The 19,449-nt window shown below is 40.8% G+C and overlaps 2 protein-coding genes across 2 annotated transcripts in view; one reads left to right on the top strand and one right to left on the bottom strand.

The window, feature by feature from the left end:
* Positions 1–19,449, bottom strand: part of CDC73 (cell division cycle 73) — a 116,207-nt gene that overhangs the window by 25,294 nt on the left and 71,464 nt on the right. The window lies entirely within an intron of this gene.
* B3GALT2 (beta-1,3-galactosyltransferase 2) lies at positions 732–18,456 on the top strand. The gene is made up of 3 exons (XM_053391448.1): positions 732–839; positions 11,390–12,147; positions 16,709–18,456. The coding sequence occupies exon 3, from the start codon at positions 16,830–16,832 to the stop codon at positions 18,096–18,098; it is 1,269 nt and encodes a 422-aa protein (XP_053247423.1). The 5' UTR covers positions 732–839; positions 11,390–12,147; positions 16,709–16,829; the 3' UTR covers positions 18,099–18,456.

Below are 19,449 nucleotides of genomic sequence, written 5' to 3'. Positions count from 1 at the left end.
TTCAGCCTCCAGTGATGGCGGGAGGAGAAAGCTATAGAGAGGACAGGGAGTTGGAGGAGGCTGAGGTGGACGTTTATGGGGTTAAAGGGCATGTAAGTGGCTGGGGTATTTGCAGAGGTGCAGAGGAGGTAAAGAAAGAAAGAAAGGAAATATATGAATGGGAGGGATGTTCAGTGTGCGTCTGTAGTAAATGTCTGAGAGAGATTTAAAGGAAGGGACACTTTAAATCTCACTCAGTGTGGGACACTTTTAGGTCCCTGCAGTGGAGATATCTCACTTGGGGCCCTCAAAGAATTCTGTGCCCCCTCTGTCTTTCACATTGTTTCCATGCTTCTAATTTCAGGTACACAGAAGCATTGCTCTCCAACTAGTTTCTATCAGTCTTCTCAAATCAGTCAATCCACTCTTTTAAACACATATCCAATAGCAAATTAGTACAAGGGTCAAGGTTGTATCCTCTCTTCTCAGGGAATAAAAGCAAGCAGGTAAGCACAACATGTGATATATCAGCACGTTTACTAGGGTGTCTTGCTTCTCAGAACTAGCCGTTTTGCCTCACCCTCCCTTTACAAAACCAAGACCATAAAATGTTTATAGAGGAGGAGGGTATGGATGACTTGTGGCCAGTCATAATGCACAAGGCTGTGAGAATGAGCAGTGTTTTTTTCCCCCCTGGGCAGAAAGGTCCCAGAACAAGACAGGCATCCAACTGGTTGCAGTCAAAGCTATCTGCAGTGTTTTTGCATATTACTTTATTTTGAGAACTATCACCATCTGAGAAAGAGAGAGAGAGATACAATTGGAGAATGTGGTATGTAGTCTGAACCACAGATGACAGGGTAAGTATTTTCATGCTTTAAAACAAAAATCATTGGTTTGGACAGAGGGGGTGGGGAGAATGGTGGCGTCAGTGGTGGTCAAAATACTCACACTTTGACTGGGCTCCCCCATCCCCAGTACACTACCCCCCAACCCTGTGGATAAGGCAGGAAAAATATGACTGCACATCCTGGGTCCTCTCTTTATGGTTGCTGCCTGCCCTGAACCCCTGCTAAGCTTATATTATTTACATACATACATACTACATACATACATACATGGGGAAGGTGGCAGGTGAGCAGGTGGGCCACCTCTCATGTGGCATTTTAAAGTGCAATCCTAAACATGGGCACCCAGAAGTGACTTTCTATGGGGTTCAATGGAGCTTACTCCTGAGAAAATTAAATTAGGACTGCAGCCCTTAATTGTGAAGAGTTGCTAGATGGGAAGTGGGGAAATTGGGAGACTGGATTTTTAAGAGTGGGAACTTATGTTTAGGTTAAAATCATTTAATCCTTTCAACTACCTGCTTTGAATATTATTGACTGCCTCTATCTGGAAGAATACAAATATGTAAGAACACGTGAAAGAAATCATGCCCAATCACACTGTTCTATCACAACAGCCTAAGCCCATTTATGCCTTTAGAACCTTGGAAAACAGCCAATGAAAAGTGTGGTGGTGCTTCTATTATATAGTAAGATAATGTTCAGCAAAGGTATGCACCGAGGCTCCCATAACAGACAGGTGGCCAGCCCATCCCAACAAATGTTGCTGTGACTGGGACTGCTAGGTTGACCTCTATGGAGACTCTGAAGTCAACCTAAACAGGATGACTTTATACTGGAAGCAGGAGGGTGTGGTAAGCAAGCTGGACCTGATGGGAATGTGAAAGCAAACTTTCGACAAATCCATTAGGATTCAAGAAGTCCTGGTCTGATATTGCTCCTACAATGAATATGAGAGTCTCCATTTTGAAGTGCTGCTCAAGAAGGAATGTGTTGAGCCATTTCAAAGCTAGAATGGCCTTCATGCTCCCATTACTGTGGGGCACCCAGAAAATAATGCAATGCACCTCTCAGTACCTCTGTGGGACAGGTTCTCTCTTGGATCTCCATATATGTCAAAGGACTCCTAAAACTGCCTGATGCTTCACAGGCTTCTTTAATTTTGGTGAGGCAATGAAATGAGCTGACAAACCCCAGTCCATGGGGCACCATCACTTGAATCCAAACATTGAACGTGGTCTGGTGCCAATTTGCACAAAGAAGAGAAATGCTTCACACCATTGGAGAAGATGGAGGAGGGAGATGCACTGAGCAATGCAGAGTGGGGGCTTCATATGGATCCTCTGGAATGGTTCCACTTGCACCCGACTCCTCCAGTCCCTGGCTGTAGGTGCAAAAATCTGAACTGGCTGCTGGGATTTACATTTCTCCTCCCTCCTGTTATTTGATGAGAACTCGCTCAAGGGATGCACTAAACAGCACTGTCTGATTAGGCAGAGGTAGCTAGTTTGTCATCTGGGAGTCAACATCCTAGATTTTCACCCACAAATTTATTCATGCCACCATGTTGCCAGCCATAACCAGTGACTCCAGGTGAACCACATCAAAGGATAAATTAGGGCGGCTGAGAGAACAATCTTCCATTGTCATCACAGTTTTCAGTGTGTTTTCCATCTCCGCCAATTCTTTGGGCCACTGACATACCAGACTTGTGACTGAGACACAACAGATTGTAGAAGACTTCAAAACCTCTACTCTTGTCACAGGAAAGCTACAGTGGATGTCAATGGCGCCATGGGAGGCGCCACCCACAGCAACGTAAGATTTTCTGTGACCTCTTCTGGCAGAGAATAAAGCTTGTTCATCACCAGAAGGAATTCTTCTCTTTAGCTGGCCTTGTCCATTCTGTTTTGCACATCCTGTCAGCAATATGTGCTCAGGGAAGGGTACTCTTAGGTGGCCTTGTGTAATGACTGTCTTGGCTCATTTGGGCATAACTTTAAAGGAAAATATCTTAAAACCATTTACTTCCAGCCAGTTCCACCTGCCCCTCTCCAATTCCTTCTCTTTTCTTCCTGTCCATCACCAGAGTACTAAAACTGCCATATTAACCAGCCCTCAATCACTATCTCCCCACACACTATCAAACCATTTTATCAGTGCACGTTAAGGAGGTTAGAAAGGGAGTAATCAAGCTTAGAGAGAATTCCTGTTCTCCTACTAATGGTTTTTAAAGATGGGGGGGGGGACTGCTTAATCTGAATTGGACATATGAGGAATTTCATTTCGGACCTAGGCTCTGGTTGCTCTTCTGTGATGTTGCATTTTTTTGTTTTGTTACTGTTGTTGTTTTACAGTTGATCATGCAACAGGGATGCACACCAATTTGGAAGCGCAAAATAATGCAACCCTCACACCACTGTTGAAATAATATAACTGGGGCTAATGGCACCCAGAGAGAAACAAAGGATCGATTCATTCACTGGCTGCAAATACAGAAGACTCAAAGGGAGACCAAAAGTTTATTCAGTCATTGGCACTTTCTAGTTTTATAATGGGCACACAGAAAACTGCCATTTGAATGACATTCAAGTACATTTTAAACAAACCCAATGCAAATATTAGAAGTAGCAGGAAAAAGCAACCAGTCAGGGCCAAAGGAAGGTAGAAATCGGTCTGAGGAGATTTAAGTATTAATCATCTAGAGAGAATATTAGACAATAGAGAGAAGAACAATAGCAAAAGGAACCATAATGACCAGTAAAAAACCCCAGTGTAAATATATACAAGGAAACCACTATCCTGCCTTTATAGGTTTTTATGCAGTTTGGCACATACATGATGCTGTCACTATAATTAATATCTCCACAGATCAAAGCCCACTTTGATGTTTCTGGTCAGCGCTATTTTCTCCCCTTTAAAAACATTTTTTTCTATCCTCTTATATTATTAAGCAATGCATGCAAGTGTGGCATAGAAACCACTATACTGCTGAATAAGAGTTTAATTTTCTCTCTCTTTGAAATGTTCAGTGCTGCTGCAGGTTAGCCTCCTTTCTCCTGCTGTGCTGAATGAAAGCTTCATAAAAGTCACAGTTCCTTACAGAATGTGAGAGAAGTATTTGTGACAAGCATGAAGCACCACCAAGGACTGCTGGAGTTAGTTTGGTGGGGAAGGATTGTACAAATCACAAGGTTGCGCTGTGTGAGGGGAACGCCCCTTCCATACACCCGTGGGGCAATTTCTTGACCTTCACAAGAATAAAAATATGGGACTAGAGTTCAAAATTCATGAAATCATCTGATGATTCAGGAGGAACCTGCCACAAGGAGAGGATAATGCCACCAAAATCTGGAGGGGTCTGGGGTGGGTGGAGGTACGAACCACCCCCGAACGTTTGTGCCTTTTATTGTAGAAAAAAGTACATGATGCATGAAGTGTCGTGTGTTGGGTGAGGAGTTAAAGGTAAAGGTAAAGGTACCCCTCCCCTACGGGCCAGTCTTGACAGACTCTAGGGTTGTGCGCCCATCTCACTCAAGAGGCCGGGGGCCAGCGCTGTCCGGAGACACTTCCGGGTCACGTGGCCAGCGTGACATCGCTGCTCTGGCGAGCCAGAGCCGCACACGGAAACGCTGTTTACCTTCCCGCTAGTAAGCGGTCCCTATTTATCTACTTTATCTACTTGCACCCGGGAGTGCTTTCGAACTGCTGGTTGGCAGGCGCAACGGGAGCGCACCCCGCCGCGGGGATTCGAACTGCCGACCATGCGATCGGCAAGCCCTAGGCACTGAGGCTTTTACCCACAGCGCCACCCGCGTCTGGGTGAGGAGTTACATCGTTTCAAAAACTCTCTGGGGTGCCCCGAAAGTGAGGGTTTAATCATCACCACCACATTTGGTGGTGCAAGGCAAAAAAAGGTAGCCAGAATAGCTTTGCAAGTAATGCTGAACCTTGAAGTAAGTCCATAAAGGGAACTAGCCTACATATATGTAAATTAGCACTCAATGGCCTAAAAGAGAACTGTTGTGGAGAGAACCTAAACCAGGGGTGGGCAACCTAAGGCCCGGGCCGGATCCGGCCCAATCGCCTTCTCAATCTGGCCCACGGACAGTGTGGGAATCAGCATGTTTTTACATGAGTAGAATGTGTCCTTTTATTTAAAATGTATATTTGGGTTATTTGTGGGGCCTGCCTGGTGTTTTTACATGAGTAGAATGTGTCCTTTTATTTAAAATGCATCTCAGGGGTATTTGTGGGACACAGGAATTCGTTCATATTTTTTTTTCAAAATATAGTCCGGCCCCCCACATGGTCTGAGGGATGGTGGACCGGCCCACGGCTGAAAAAGGTTGCTGACCCCTACCTAAATCAACAGGATCCTTCGCTTTCTCTAGAAGAGTTGGGGAGGCATTACTTAATGATGCTGAACTGTCTCAGCTGCTCAGTGCTAGGATAATGTAACAGCACAAAAACCAAACCTACTTGGAGTAACTCTTAAAAACATCATGAAAGATAACTATTTGATGCATACTTCACTTTGACCTCCCATTTACAGAAACTCGGTTTATTTACTTACAATACTGATAATAGACAAGAAAATTATTTACTATACTGATAACAGGAGAAAATGCTCAGCTAAGAATAATAAAAAAAACTTGACAATCTCAAAGCAAACTGCTCAGTTGATCTTTCATCCATTATTGCTCAACGCCACAGCGTGAATCCTCATAGTAAATACCACTGTGCCTTTGTTTACTGTTTATCAACAAATGAGAAAGTGAACAATACGTTTAAGTGATACAACTTGCTGGGAAGGAAAATAAGGAAGGCAACAGTGACACGTGTGGCCATCCCTAGATTGTCATTGTGGATAGGGGTAATTTGTTTTTACATTCAGTTCAGGCAAACCTTACGATAAGAAAACAAATGCCACTCACTTGCAGTCATTAACTACCATGTACACATGGCACACCTACAGCTCAGACAAATTGGCACAGCAATAGAACTAAAAAATAGAGAAGTAAACAGTAGTAAAGGCTGACTATCGTTAAAAGAGTTTTTAAACTTGTACAAAAAACACCAGCCTGTAAAAGACAGAGGTCACCATTGCTTGTGAATGGTTTGCATGCTTTTATATGACTGGGCTTCAATGCAATAAACACAGAGGCAAAATTTCAATCCTTCCTCAACTGCTTGTTTCATGTTTTCTGTGGACAAACTTGGCAACTTAACTTTGTACACATGCCATTTGCACTCAACATTGTCGGGCATGTATTTTGCTATTTAAACACAGGTACTGGACCAGAATTTTTAAAATACAAATCTATTCTGCCTTGGAAAATGATTCTTTGACTTGGTTACGGAGTAACCAAGGGCAATGTTAAAATATGAATACAAGAATCAGTTTTGAAATGTCTCTGTGTGGCCAAGATACTATCATTTTGCTTATTGAGTAAGTAGGAATCTAATCAGATTTTATTGTTCTATAAATAACAGAAACAAAGACTGTTCAGACATGCTCCCCCTCCTGTTCTACACTTAACGAAGAGGAGATAAGACGCTCCAGCTTCAATTTTAAACCAACCACAGTTCCCCATGACATGCAAACTCAATAGGCTGTTAGAACAAACCACATTTTGAGGTTTCAGATTCTGATCTACCATCACTAACGAGTTTAAATAAACCACAGTTTCCTGGTTTGGATGTCATGGGGAACTTGAAAATATTGAAAATAGATAGAATATTCACAGTAGCGTGCATAAAATAATAAGGGTGAATATTTCAGAATATGCTTCTCGCAACTTTGCAGCAATAGGTCCCCAATTTATTATCATCCCTTAGGAAGTACTACAGAGATTATTAACAAACAATTCCACCCGCAGGCTTAAAATTTAGATGAAAGACACAATACAAAAGGAAAAAGGAAAGGAGAGGGACAAGGAAAATAAGCGAATTCAGGTCCAATTCTTATAGTTATATAATTGCCTTTCTGGTGACCAGCTGGAATAGCTGCTGAGGAAGTAGTTTAGAAACAAAATTCTTTATGGTTACAAATAACTAGGGATCTGCCAGACAGATATGCTCAGCTCAACAAAAAGCTCACAAGTTCTATATAGTGGTACCTCTGGTTAAGAACTTAATTTGTTCCAGAGGTCCGTTCTTAACCTGAAACTGTTCTTAACCTGAGACACCACTTTAGCTAATGAGGCCTCCAGCTGCCACCATGCCACTGGAGCACAATTTCTGTTCTTATCCTGAAGCAAAGTTCTTAACCTGAGGTACTATTTCTGGGTTAGCAGAGTCTGTAACCTGAAGCGTCTGTAACCCGAGGTACCACTGTACTAATGAAACCATTTTTTCATACTTTGACAAAATCGTTTAATGGTGCTATATAAACAAAGACTGTAAAACACAAGGTACTTTAAGCAGGATGAGGCACAAGCAAGTGGTCCCTCATACTTCCTATCCAAATTATAATCTCCCTTGGTTTGTCGCAATTGTCCCTTAAAATCTAAAGCCATTCTCTTGCATTCAAGTCCCACACTATAACGTTCTTTCCTTGAGGGGCTAGGGTGCTCACTGCAGCTCTGTAGTCACACAGCTGTTTCCCTAGAAGAAATGTGTTGGACAAGCTTACTCTGCTAGCCTGCGCACCCTAACTGGGCTGAAGTTGGATGAGGAAAAACAACTATTTTTGTTGTTCAATTGTCATGATTACTGGATTCCCTCAAGAAGAGCTCTAGCCAACACTTGGAAAATGAGAATCTTATTGGATTAAAGTCTCTCCGCTAGAAGGATATCATCAGTTTGACCTACCTGCTGCTGCCCCAATGGATCACTGAAAAATACTTTCTGCTTTAAAAAGGAAAAAACAACAACAAACATTGCACTATATTAAATGTTTAGGAGGCTACACCTCTGCCTTGACAATGAGAACAAAAGAGATGCAATTGTAAAAATTACATGAAGAACACTTTCAAACAGGCCCGGCCTAAGACCTTTTGATGCCTGAGGCAAAGGACAAGGTGGCACCCCTTCCCAAATTCATTTACAGAAGCTGACTGGACTGGCGGTCGAATCTCACTTCATCCTTTGTGGCTGGATAACATTCTCCACCACACCTGAGGCAGCAGCCTAGAGATCAAGCAGCCCAGGAGAGGTCATGGGCAACAGAGGAGACAGAGCTGGGGCCTCCGGAGGAACAGACAGAGTATCTGCCGCCTAAGGTGACTGCCTCACTCTGCCTAACATAGGGCCGGCCCTGCTTGCCAAGAAGCAAAAATTTGGCTTACTCTTTTGTGATTTGTTTGGTTCAAATACAATTAGGATGCAATTTGTGGGGGGAAATATTAAATTATTTCATAACATTTATACACGGCTTGATTGGGAGGGAATCTTATGCCAGCAGAGCACAAGTGTTTTCTGTTTGGTTTCTTCTGCCATTGCAGAACCATACTATACAACCCAGAATGTTTAGTAGGGCACACACTATGCAGAGGCTTTTTTTGGAGGGTACGCAGGGTTGCAAGGGGGATGAGGGAAAGGAAAAGACCCTCTTTGTAAGCTTGCCTTCCACTTGTGCAAAATTTGATACCACCAATAATTTCTAACACGCAGCTGCAACTCGCTATATACGAATGCTATATACGAAAGTAGACTGTGGTCACTTTCACACAAATTATGACTTCAAGAAGCCCCAGAACTACTGTGGGATTTGAGGCAGTGTATACTTTGACTATCACTTAAGGGCATTTGAATATTCCTAAAATAGAACAGTTGCACTCCGCAATAGTTATTAACAACAAGCGATCATCTGACCATGCCCTAAACTATCCCCAGGATATAATCTCTAGGAACAGCTCAATGCAAATGGGCCATTTAGTAAAAATAAGCATTACAAATGTCATTCCTGAAAATTTAGGACAACGTAACATTTTCAGTGGACTGTCTAAATTCATGCAAGCTAAAGAAAACAATACTAACAGCCCATTTTCTTTTTAAAATAGGAAAGCAAACTATTCTATCTCTCTCTTGCTTTTCAGATAATCTGCTGGTGTGCTTGAGAGAGCTGTGCATTTCTCAGTATTAACAAAAAGCGTACCAGCAGATTATAATCAAAATACACAGCTTTGTTAAACATTGATTCTTATTTAGATATTGCCTGAAGGTTATATCACTGTTCTGCTACCAACACTCACCTTAGTGAGCTCAATTATTTGAGGCAAAAGAATATTCTATTCCTGAAACATGCACATACATATTGTGTTGGATAACAAACCCATTCTTTAAAAAAGCAGCTCCCTTCAAAGGAACAGATTCATTGCAAATTAAACCCTCTCATACATTGGGGTCACAACTGAAATCAAAGGGTATGGAAACCATGAAAAACTCTCCGCTTCAACTCTGTTACTTCAGTCAGTATTCTTCTACATTTAAAGTTTATTGGGGTCAATCAGAGCCCAAGTACATTGAATGAAGGGAAAATGAAACACTATACATCTAAAGCATTAGAGTCTCAATGACCCCAACACAATGAAAACTTTAATGAACAAGACAATAGCTTCCTTGGGTTGACTGGAAAGATAAAGGCAGAGTTAATTTCCCCCTTTTTATTTATTTATAAAAACATCGAGGAGGTTTTCTGCTGAAGAAAAGCTACATGAATGCCAGTTTTACAAAGAGAAGTGGAAAGGCAGTGGCAAAGTAAGCATCTTCATTTATTCACGGCACCTGTCCCACCTATAACACAGGAAAGGGGTGGGCAACAGACCCCCAATTCCTATATTCAGGAATTCACATCGTCACTTCTAGTTCCAATTAACCATGGGCTATCTCTACATCTGTGATGAGCTAGATGGGAATTCAGAAAGCTTTCATTATAAAAACAAAAAGGAAACAGCAGCCACAGATATCTGGCCCCTGTGGTTCATGGGGAGGGGCGGATTGAAGATAATACACTATAGACAGAAATCTCAGAATTGTAGAATTGGAAGGGACCCCAAGGATCATATAGCCCAACCTCCTGTATTGGAGGAATATCAACTAAAGCATCCATGACAGACAGCCATCCAACCTCTGCTTAAAAACTTCCAAGGAAGGAGATTTAACAACATCCCGAGGGAGACCATTCCACTGTTGAACAGCTCTTACTGTCAGAACGCTTTTCCTGATGTTTAGTCAGAATCTCCTTTCTTTTAACTTGAAGCCATTGGTTTGAGTCCTACTTCCAGGGCAGGAGAAAACAAGATTTTTCCCTCTTTGTGACAGCCCTTGAGATATTTGAAGATGGCTATCAAATCTCCTCTCGGTCTCCTCTTTTCCAGGTTAAACATACCTAGTTCCTTCAACAGTTCCTCACAAGGCATGGTTTCCAAGCCAGGTCTTTGGGTAATTAAAGCATCTATGGCCTTTTAAATGGGGGGGGGTTTTGTTTTTAGTTGTTAATATGTTGTGCATTTTTTTGAATTTTTATATTGTCAACCCCCCCTTATGATCCTCGGATGAAGGGCTGTATAGAAATTAAATAAATAAATAAATAAATAAATAAATAAATAAATAAAAATAAATCAATCAAAGAGAAAGACTTGCTTTAGTGTGTGTGTGTGTGTGTGTGTGTGTGTGTGTGAGAGAGAGAGAGAGAGAGAGAGAGAGAGAGAGAGAAAGAATATGCTCCTAAAGTTTCTTCGTCAATATCAGATGATTAGAATTCATTCTCCAGAGATGACTTTCATAGCTTCTTGTCAACTTTCCTTGATCTTGGGTAATCAGCTTTTACAGACCTATTTTACTCCTATGGTACTTCCCACATTTTAGTGGTCCTTCGCAACAAGTAACTTCTTTTTAAAAAGTAAACGCCAGCTAACAAAAAATTCCAAGTTTTGCTACTATTTCTTAGGTAAACCAATTTTGTAAAGCAATTTAAGCAAAGTCTGAAGCACATCTGAGGCATACAGTTCTCTAGCAACTACATATTCTGTCTTCAGCTTCTTAATCCCATATATGATGCACTGTACATACGTTTGATATGGAATTTACAAGCTTTGGCATAAAAAAAGAGGTTGCTGAGCAGAGATCTGGACAAGGCAGCCTGCACAAAGAGCACCCAAGTAGAGTGGTATGTATTAGGAGAGACAAGAATAGAAAATCTGATGGTTCTCCTTCCCTGATTTTGCAGTGCTGAATCAATGATTCTATGCCTGATAAAATTACAATGTGATGGAGTAACAAACAGATTAAAAAGGCTGCTAACTAATCCATCATCACAAAGTTCCCCTGAAGGGGTCAGAGAAAGTAGAGGCTTTTATTACTATTTTAAGTTGTGGCATACTATTCACTAAAAAACAACAGCAGCTGAGGAATGCTACACTATATTAAACAGCTTGTAGTTCTTAGGCAATGCAGCGATGTGCTTGAATTAAGATAAGCTAACACCCAACATTAAGAAACGTTTAGAGAGTGCTAAGATATAGTACAAAAGATAAAGGAGGGTAATGGGGGGGAATACACACATCAATGAACGTGCATCACCATCATGACCACCTTCTTTCATTTTATTCATCCAGTGCTGCACTGGCACTAGATGTGTATCCTTTATTGAACAGAAGCAAGAGCACTAAGCTCTCTGCCTGCCTTCGGATTTAGTCCAAATGAATGCAAACCATCACGTGGGACCCAGCCAAGCAATGACGTGAAATTCTGCTCTGTCAGAAGACAGCATCTGTCAAAGCCCACATTTAAACTGCTGCTTGCCTGTGCAGCAGCTGAAGAACTATGGATTGGATTTTGCTGAACAAAACCTTAAGCTAAAAGCTTTTCCCCCACCCCTCGCTTCATCCCTTTCGGTTACTGCCTAGCAACAATGAAGGAAGAGGGGTAAATCCCGTTATCAAATGCAAGCCAACAGTTCCAGCTTCTAGCTCATGCTGTTCTGCCTGGCATCGCCACTAGAAATATGGATACTGAAGAGAAAACAGAGCACTGCATTGTCCAGCAAGGGAAACACCAACTGTAAAAGCGTCAATGCTTCCATTGTCAGAAGCAGACAAAAGCAGTCGGAATGGATGCAAGAAATGCTGCTTCTGTCTCTTGAAAGATGACCGGAGAAAAATCAAGGCGAACACGCTGGTGAGCAGGGAAGGTAGCGGAGCAGGAAGCATACAGATGGACACACTGGATACTGTGAAAAGCAGTCGCAGGCAGCAGGCTGCTGGAGGAGAGATGTGCGCATGGCCGATAGCATCTTTTTGGCTGAAGGGATGGCGTGCCAAAACTACTTGCAGTGGGCATAATCCTCTCACCACAAATGGCTTGACAAAGGAAGGTATGTCAGATCATTGCATATTTCATTCAAATGCATGTGCTGTTAGTGGCATACCAAGTGCCGACTCCCACCGCTCCAAATTTACAGAAGCCGAGGCTGATGCTTCCATGGATGTTGGGTTTTGAAAAAATCAAAAAAATCTAGGAAGAGCTATTCTTGCATTCAGCTTAGAAGGGTGTCATTGTCTTTACACTTATCTGTTAATAAATCTGTCACTTATACTCAAATGTGAAGGCTGGGGAGGGTTGGGAAAGGAGGGGGAGAAGGAGAGGGATTAAGAGGGATAATGTAGTTCTCTGTAGCGATTGTCTAGGTTTGAGAAATTTAACTTTACATCCCCTGGTTTTACAAAATGATCAGATAATCAAAATAGGTCAGATTTAATCCTTACCTACTGTAATCTAAGATCACCAGTGAAATAGCTATGATGTGACATACACTGAGAACCATCAAAACAGACGAGGCAGTCCAGCTACCAGCTCAATACTACCTACTCCCTAACATGCAAGAAGAGTGCTATTTGATTAATATTATCAGTCACACCCCCCCCCCAAAGAAAGGCAGTGATTTGAGCTTCTGGCAAAAGCATCACAATCATTTGGATGCCATAAGTAATGCAGACATCCAACAGAATCTCACAAGGAAACCACAATATAGTAGCCTGTTTCCTTCAAAATGGGGTGTATGCCCAAGTTCTTTGCAGCATGTGACATTTGGGTTGTTTAACGGTTACAAAGCAGCAAGCACAACCAAAATCCCATCATTTCCAAGATTGGTAGTTTTGTTTGGAATGCTTACTGAGAAAGGACTGACAGGAATCTCAAGTTACTTATCTGCAGTAAAAAATTAAGACCTGCATCTACAACTGCCTAATGGTCCTTTAGTGCCTGAGTGCTTCCCTTCCAAAATCTACCCAACAAATGATACTAAATATTTTAAGTGTTAAACATAATGGTTCTTTCTTTGCCCCAGGCAAAACTAACATGCAATAAAGCTAGCATAAGTATGGAGAAAGCCTGATTTAAAAAGACTGCTTTGAAGAGAAAATGTGACACAATCAGATGTGAATTTTATAGCAATATGAAAAATAGAATGCTGATAGCTTTGTTGAAACATTATAGAAAATATAATTATACAACAATCATACAATTCTAAACAAAGCTCACTCAAAAACTTAGGAGTGTGCATGCCATGGGTTTTCACTAGAGCTGGTTAGGATTTTAAAATTACTACTGACCATTCTCTCCCCCCCCCCCTTCTGTAAAAGTATTAATGCAGATATGTCAAGACTGTTATCAGGCCCTGGATAATACAGTTATACTCACTTGCTCTGCACAGCCCACCAGATCTAAAGCTCCCCTTCTTATTTGTTCCTTCCAACTAAGAGTAGACTCCCCAAAACTAAAGAATATATGACCATCTAGAACATACAAGCCAATATGTTAGCAATTCACTGTGAGCATGAGGAACTGAAACTCAATGAGGAATCCAATATACAAGTTTTACTCTTCTAAATATAGGCTAGAATCCCAAGAGGCCCATTTGTGAGTGGAAGGCGTGTGCATGTGTGTGCATTTGTGCACGTGTGCATGAGGGGGGAGCTTATACTACACTTCCACAGCTTTCATCCCCCACCTCATTTCTCCTGACCCTCAGAAGTAGATATTAGGGGACACCAGGGGCTCTGAAAACAGTGACTGTGTGATATGGTACACACAGTCCTTTGGTCCCCAGCCATGGACATTTTGTATTTTGCCAAGAACCCAAAATTTTAATCTATACGTATATATGACCTATATGATTTAGTGTAACATTCCAACATACTGGTGAAAGTATAACGTATTACAGGAGACTGAGCACCATTGCAAGTTTATTAAATAATAGCATAACATAATCAAGTTAATATAACTAAATTATATTAGAACATTCCTTTTTACTAACAGAAATAAAGTTCTGCTTGGATAATTCTAAATGCTTTATGTAATTTGACTTAGAATTACGCTACCAGAATTCCTTAAACATTTAATAAAGTCATCAGATTATAACAGGCTGACATGCTTAGAAAAATGGTGACTGCCAACAACAGAATATTAACTCTCTTTTTTAAAGTGCATTCCTAATAAAAGCTGTGGCTGTTCAAGCAGTGAAACACATCCTAAATATAGAAAAGCTTCACCAAACAGAATCCTTAAGGAGACAATATGCTCTATTAAGAATTGCTAAGGACAGCTCTCTCATGTGTCCAACACATTTCTTATTTCCATTTCCCTATTGCTCAGTACAACTGAACCAGTCAACAATTGTGGCTGAAGTGGTTAATCCATTTTTTGATCCAGCAAGGATTCACATACGGCGATTCATTCAATTTGTTTAAAATCTATCAAAATGTAGTATTTGCATGGTTGTACTGAGATCTGCTATTCATAATTATAACTGCATTGTTACAAATGTATTTTATCCAGTCTTACCCAGAGCCTCAGTTTTAAAGCTACATTTTGTCCTTTATATGCCCAGAGAATCCTTTTTAATAGTCATTCATAACATAGTTTTTGCTCCAAGGAAAATGGCTTGGAGGACCTTAACATGCAGCTCAGAAACTATGCAAGTTTTAGACGGATGCACTGCTACAATTCAAGGCTAAACCCCCCAATTGCTCCTCCTAGTGGTGGCTAATATGATGAGTTTTGTTCAGAAAGACAACTAGTACGTCCATCAAGACATTCAAATATTTGCAATGCATTCCATGCTGTACTGAGAGCTTCTTAATTTGGCTGACTGGAAATTAGAGGCACTAATTCCCCCTTTCATTTAAAATTATGCTATATCTGTTTTACTTTTATGTAATTGTACATTTAAATACACGCTTGTGCCAGCCACCTTCCTTTATAATTTAATGTCATTATCTATTTCAATGTCATTTTTTTTCCAAATTGAAAGATTTACCCTAAAGATGTCTTTACACATGCATAACATCACTAAATTTTGAAAATAAATTAATCCAAAAACTGGCTGAGAAATAGCAAAGAAATTAAATTATTTACATATTTACATAAAAATGTTCTTTTCATATGATCCTTCTATCACTGTTCAAAACCCTAAGATTTTGAAACAAATTAGAACTAATTGGGGAAAAACCCACAAATTAATTCATACCATGAAATGAGAGGCTCATTTGTAGGACAGTGTGATCAGGTTTTAATATGCAGTATCATGAAACTGCCATGTTGAATCTGCTCTTGAATATCAATAGGGAATAGCAGGGTGAAATGTATTATAAAGTTGGGGTTATAATCTGTAGCATGCAAAAAGTCTGCCAACCATCTTCTAAACTAACACGACCTTACAGTTTTGGGCTCATGAATGAAAGGATCTTGGGGGGAAATATATTATCTTAACAGAGTTTATTGATTTCATACTAAGTAACTATTCTTTTCTTTTTCTTTCTTTCAGTGGGGTTAGAGAGAGGTTAGTTGGTTTTATATGCACACACATACCCAATATCTTAAATGAACTGGAACAGCTATAAGTAGCTAAATGGTCCCTTTAAGAACACAACTTCTTGACCACAACCAATCAGGTAAAGAAAGTGGGAAAGGCTAGAGGGAAAGGCTAAAAGAGGAGTAAAGGTGAATCAGAGTGTTTGGTGTTGGTTGATGCTGAAGGATGCAGCAGTGAGGTAACTGGACCCTGAAAATTAATTTTGTCAGGTGCATTGGCACACTGACTTTCTGAACACAGCAGGGACCAATGGAAAAAAGCCAAGTAATGTTCTGTAACTAACGGAACGCTGCTACAATCAACCTTGCACTGTCTGTCCCACGACCAGTCCACAATCATTTTGCATAAAGGACCTCCAACTGCGAGCCATACTACCAACCGCATACCAAATCTGTTTTAATTGCTAGCAATAAACCTTCCATCTGGTATCAAGACCTTTACACTTGACCCTTCCCTTGGAATCTCACAGTGGTTATGCGTTTGATGTACGCTGGTCCAATCTGAGTCACTCATCTTCTTGACCAACTCAGGGCTTGCTTTTAAAATAAAAAATGCCCAGCAAATGAACTTGTTTTTTTAACAATAGGTCACACCCCAATCCTTTTAAGTACTTTAAGTCTGAGGAATTGCATCCTTCCAAACAATAGCATATACACACATGTGTTTAATAGAATTCATTGGAGTGATTTCACAAAGAAATAAAGTTTGGAAACCAGAGGAATAGAAAACCACTTCACACTGAGGGCTTGCTCCTTACCCTTGCAACACTTTTTTTCATATGTAGACAAGCACTAGAATGGCAAACTGGGTAAGATGTTGGAATATGGATTCGAAGGTGCAATCATGTGGTTTGGGGCAAGTCTCTTCCGAAAACTTGCCCTCCTATTAAATGGGAGTAAGTAATCGAGACAACTTGGATGCTATGACTTGTAAAGCCCCAAGAACATTAAAAGTCTTATGGCGATTACTAATATTCAGCTTTGCCTCTTGTTTAGCAGTTTTTCTGACAACTGGAAGGGCAAACTTTGAAAGCTTGTCTGCTAACCTTCTTTCACTTTTGCAGAGCTGGTGATTCGCTAACAAGCTTTCCACAACGGAAGATGAACACCAAGAAATAGCAGTGGATCCGAAAACAAAGCATTTCCTTCAATCATTCTCACATCCCATTTCTGGATACTTACAACATGCTTCAGTGGAGAAGGAGGCATTGCTGCTTTGCCAAGATGACCTGGAATACCAAGCGGTCCCTGTTTCGCACCCATTTCATTGGCTTACTCTCCCTCGTGTTCCTTTTTGCTATTTTCCTGTTTTTTAATCACCATGACTGGCTGCCTGGCAGGGGTGGATTCAAAGAAAACCCTGTGGCTTACACTACACGGGGGTTTAGATCGATGAGAGGAGAAACAAACCACAGCTCTTTGAGGACCATTTGGAAGGATGCAGTTCCTCAGACCCTCAGGCCGCAGGCGATGGCTAATTCCAACAATACGGAGCTGTCGCCTCAAGGAGTTACTGGTTTAGAGAACACACTGAGTGCCAATGGGAGCATTTACAACGTGCGAGGCACTGGACATCCGACGTCATATCACTTTAAGTATATTATCAACGAGCCTGGGAAATGCCAGGAGAAAAGCCCCTTTCTAATACTGCTCATAGCTGCAGAACCAGGGCAGGTGGAAGCTCGACAAGCTATAAGGCAAACCTGGGGAAATGAGAGCTTGGCGCCTGGAATCCAAATTGTTCGGATTTTTTTGCTGGGTTTAAGCGTTAAGCTGAATGGATACCTTCAGAGAGCCATCCTGGAGGAAAGCAGGCAATACCACGATATTATCCAACAAGAATACTTAGATACTTACTACAACTTAACCATCAAAACACTGATGGGGATGAACTGGGTGGCAACCTACTGCCCCAATGTCCCCTACGTTATGAAAACGGACAGTGACATGTTTGTCAATACAGAGTATTTAATACATAAGCTTCTGAAGCCAGAATTTCCTCTCCGGCACAAATACTTTACGGGCTATCTAATGAGGGGGTATGCACCCAATCGGAACAAGGATAGCAAGTGGTATATGCCGCCTGATCTATATCCGAGTGAACGGTACCCTGTATTCTGCTCTGGGACTGGCTATGTGTTTTCTGGAGATTTAGCGGAAAAAATATTTAAGGTCTCACTGAGTATCAGACGTTTGCACTTAGAGGATGTATATGTGGGCATCTGCCTTGCCAAGCTGCGAATTGACCCCATGCCCCCACCCAACGAGTTTGTCTTCAATCACTGGCGGGTTTCTTATTCCAGCTGTAAATACAGTCACCTAATTACCTCCCATCAGTTCCAGCCTAGTGAACTGATCAAATACTGGAATCATTTACAACAGAATAAGCACAATGCCTGTGCCAACTCAGCAAAAGAAAAAGCGGGCAAGTATCGGCATCGTAAACTTCACTAGAAGGCACCCTCCTCCTAAAAATATTCCATGTGCAATTTGTAAAAAAAATAAAAAAATAAAGAGAAAAGGGAAAAGGCTGAAAGCATGTATAGTGAAAAAAAATGTGCTTGAGAAGGACAATATTTAACACCAAGCACTTAATGATGTTTGAAAATTATTTTTTTAATTTAAAAGGGAAAAAATCTAACTCTTGGAAATAATATTATGATGGAAGTATTAATCAAGAAGTTTTCAAAATCTGGGAGATTAGAGAAAGATGGTCTCAAGATATTTGTGTTAATGTGCAATAATAAGCATGCACAGTTTGGTGGTACAATTGCTATTTTATGTGCCAATAAAATTAACTGCGCAAATATTACACACTATTTTTCTTTTTTAAGAGGGATTTACTCCCAATTTTTGCCGTTAATGACTTCTCATTTTGGTATTCAGAATTGTAATGAAAAACATACATGGCAATTTGAAGAAATCATGTATCAATGAAATGAAATTCCTTCCACTAGCCTAAGGGTCATTTAACAGAGTACACAGATTTTTCATGTGTAATTTTCTGGGATCAGTAATGCTAACACCAGTTTTAAAGAGTCTCTGTGTTTCATATAAATTAATAGTCTTGCTATAAGAAAGCTGGCAAAGTGGGATGCAAAATTTCATAACTTGGTCAAAACTTGGCTCAAATATTTTAGGACAGAATTACATTTGAGACAAAACCTGTCACTACTAAGAAAACACTGGTACTTTGTCATGTGGCAACATCTTGTGTCATCTTGGCACTTCATACCTAATTTTTGTCTAATGTTTTAACGAACTGACAAAACAAGGATGGCCAATTTGTACAGACAACAAGAGGAAAATGTCTTGAGCTTAAGGACTATATATACAGATTTAATATGCAAAATACACAACTATTGGCATAAGGTTAAAAATGTTGGGGCCTGACATGTCTCTTGTATGATGCCATTCTTCTATGCCATTTTCAGTGAAAACAAGGCTCACTCGCCAGTGATTAGCCCTGCTAGTTAAAATTGTGTAGGAGACTCTGTAACAATAAACTCATATTGTTAGTATCAGCCAAAAGGGTCTATGCTGATGATCCAACTGGAACCTATAGCATGGAAACAGCCATTAGTGTTCCCACTACTGTGCTTCTGTTTCCAGACATGAGAAACACGTGTCCAAGACATGAATTAGGGGGATATCCCCTCACATGACCCCTTACACAGTATCTGGAGGGCAGGGAGTCTTCTGAGCAAGACAGTATTAACCTGAGGCTTGCCTGAAGTCAACACTCAATGCCTCAGCTACATTTGAAGACACTGATTTTTACAGACTTCATGATTAACCAAGTATT

This window comes from Podarcis raffonei, chromosome 6 (assembly GCF_027172205.1).
Source record: "Podarcis raffonei isolate rPodRaf1 chromosome 6, rPodRaf1.pri, whole genome shotgun sequence".
Taxonomy (NCBI): domain Eukaryota; kingdom Metazoa; phylum Chordata; class Lepidosauria; order Squamata; family Lacertidae; genus Podarcis; species Podarcis raffonei.
The sequence above is the reverse complement of the archived record's forward strand: the minus strand, read 5'-3'. Positions and strand labels throughout refer to the sequence as shown.

Bases quoted from the DNA above. Each gene is read 5' to 3' on its own strand.
- B3GALT2 (XM_053391448.1), top strand. From the start codon at position 16,830: ATGCTTCAGTGGAGAAGGAGGCATTGCTGCTTTGCCAAGATGACCTGG.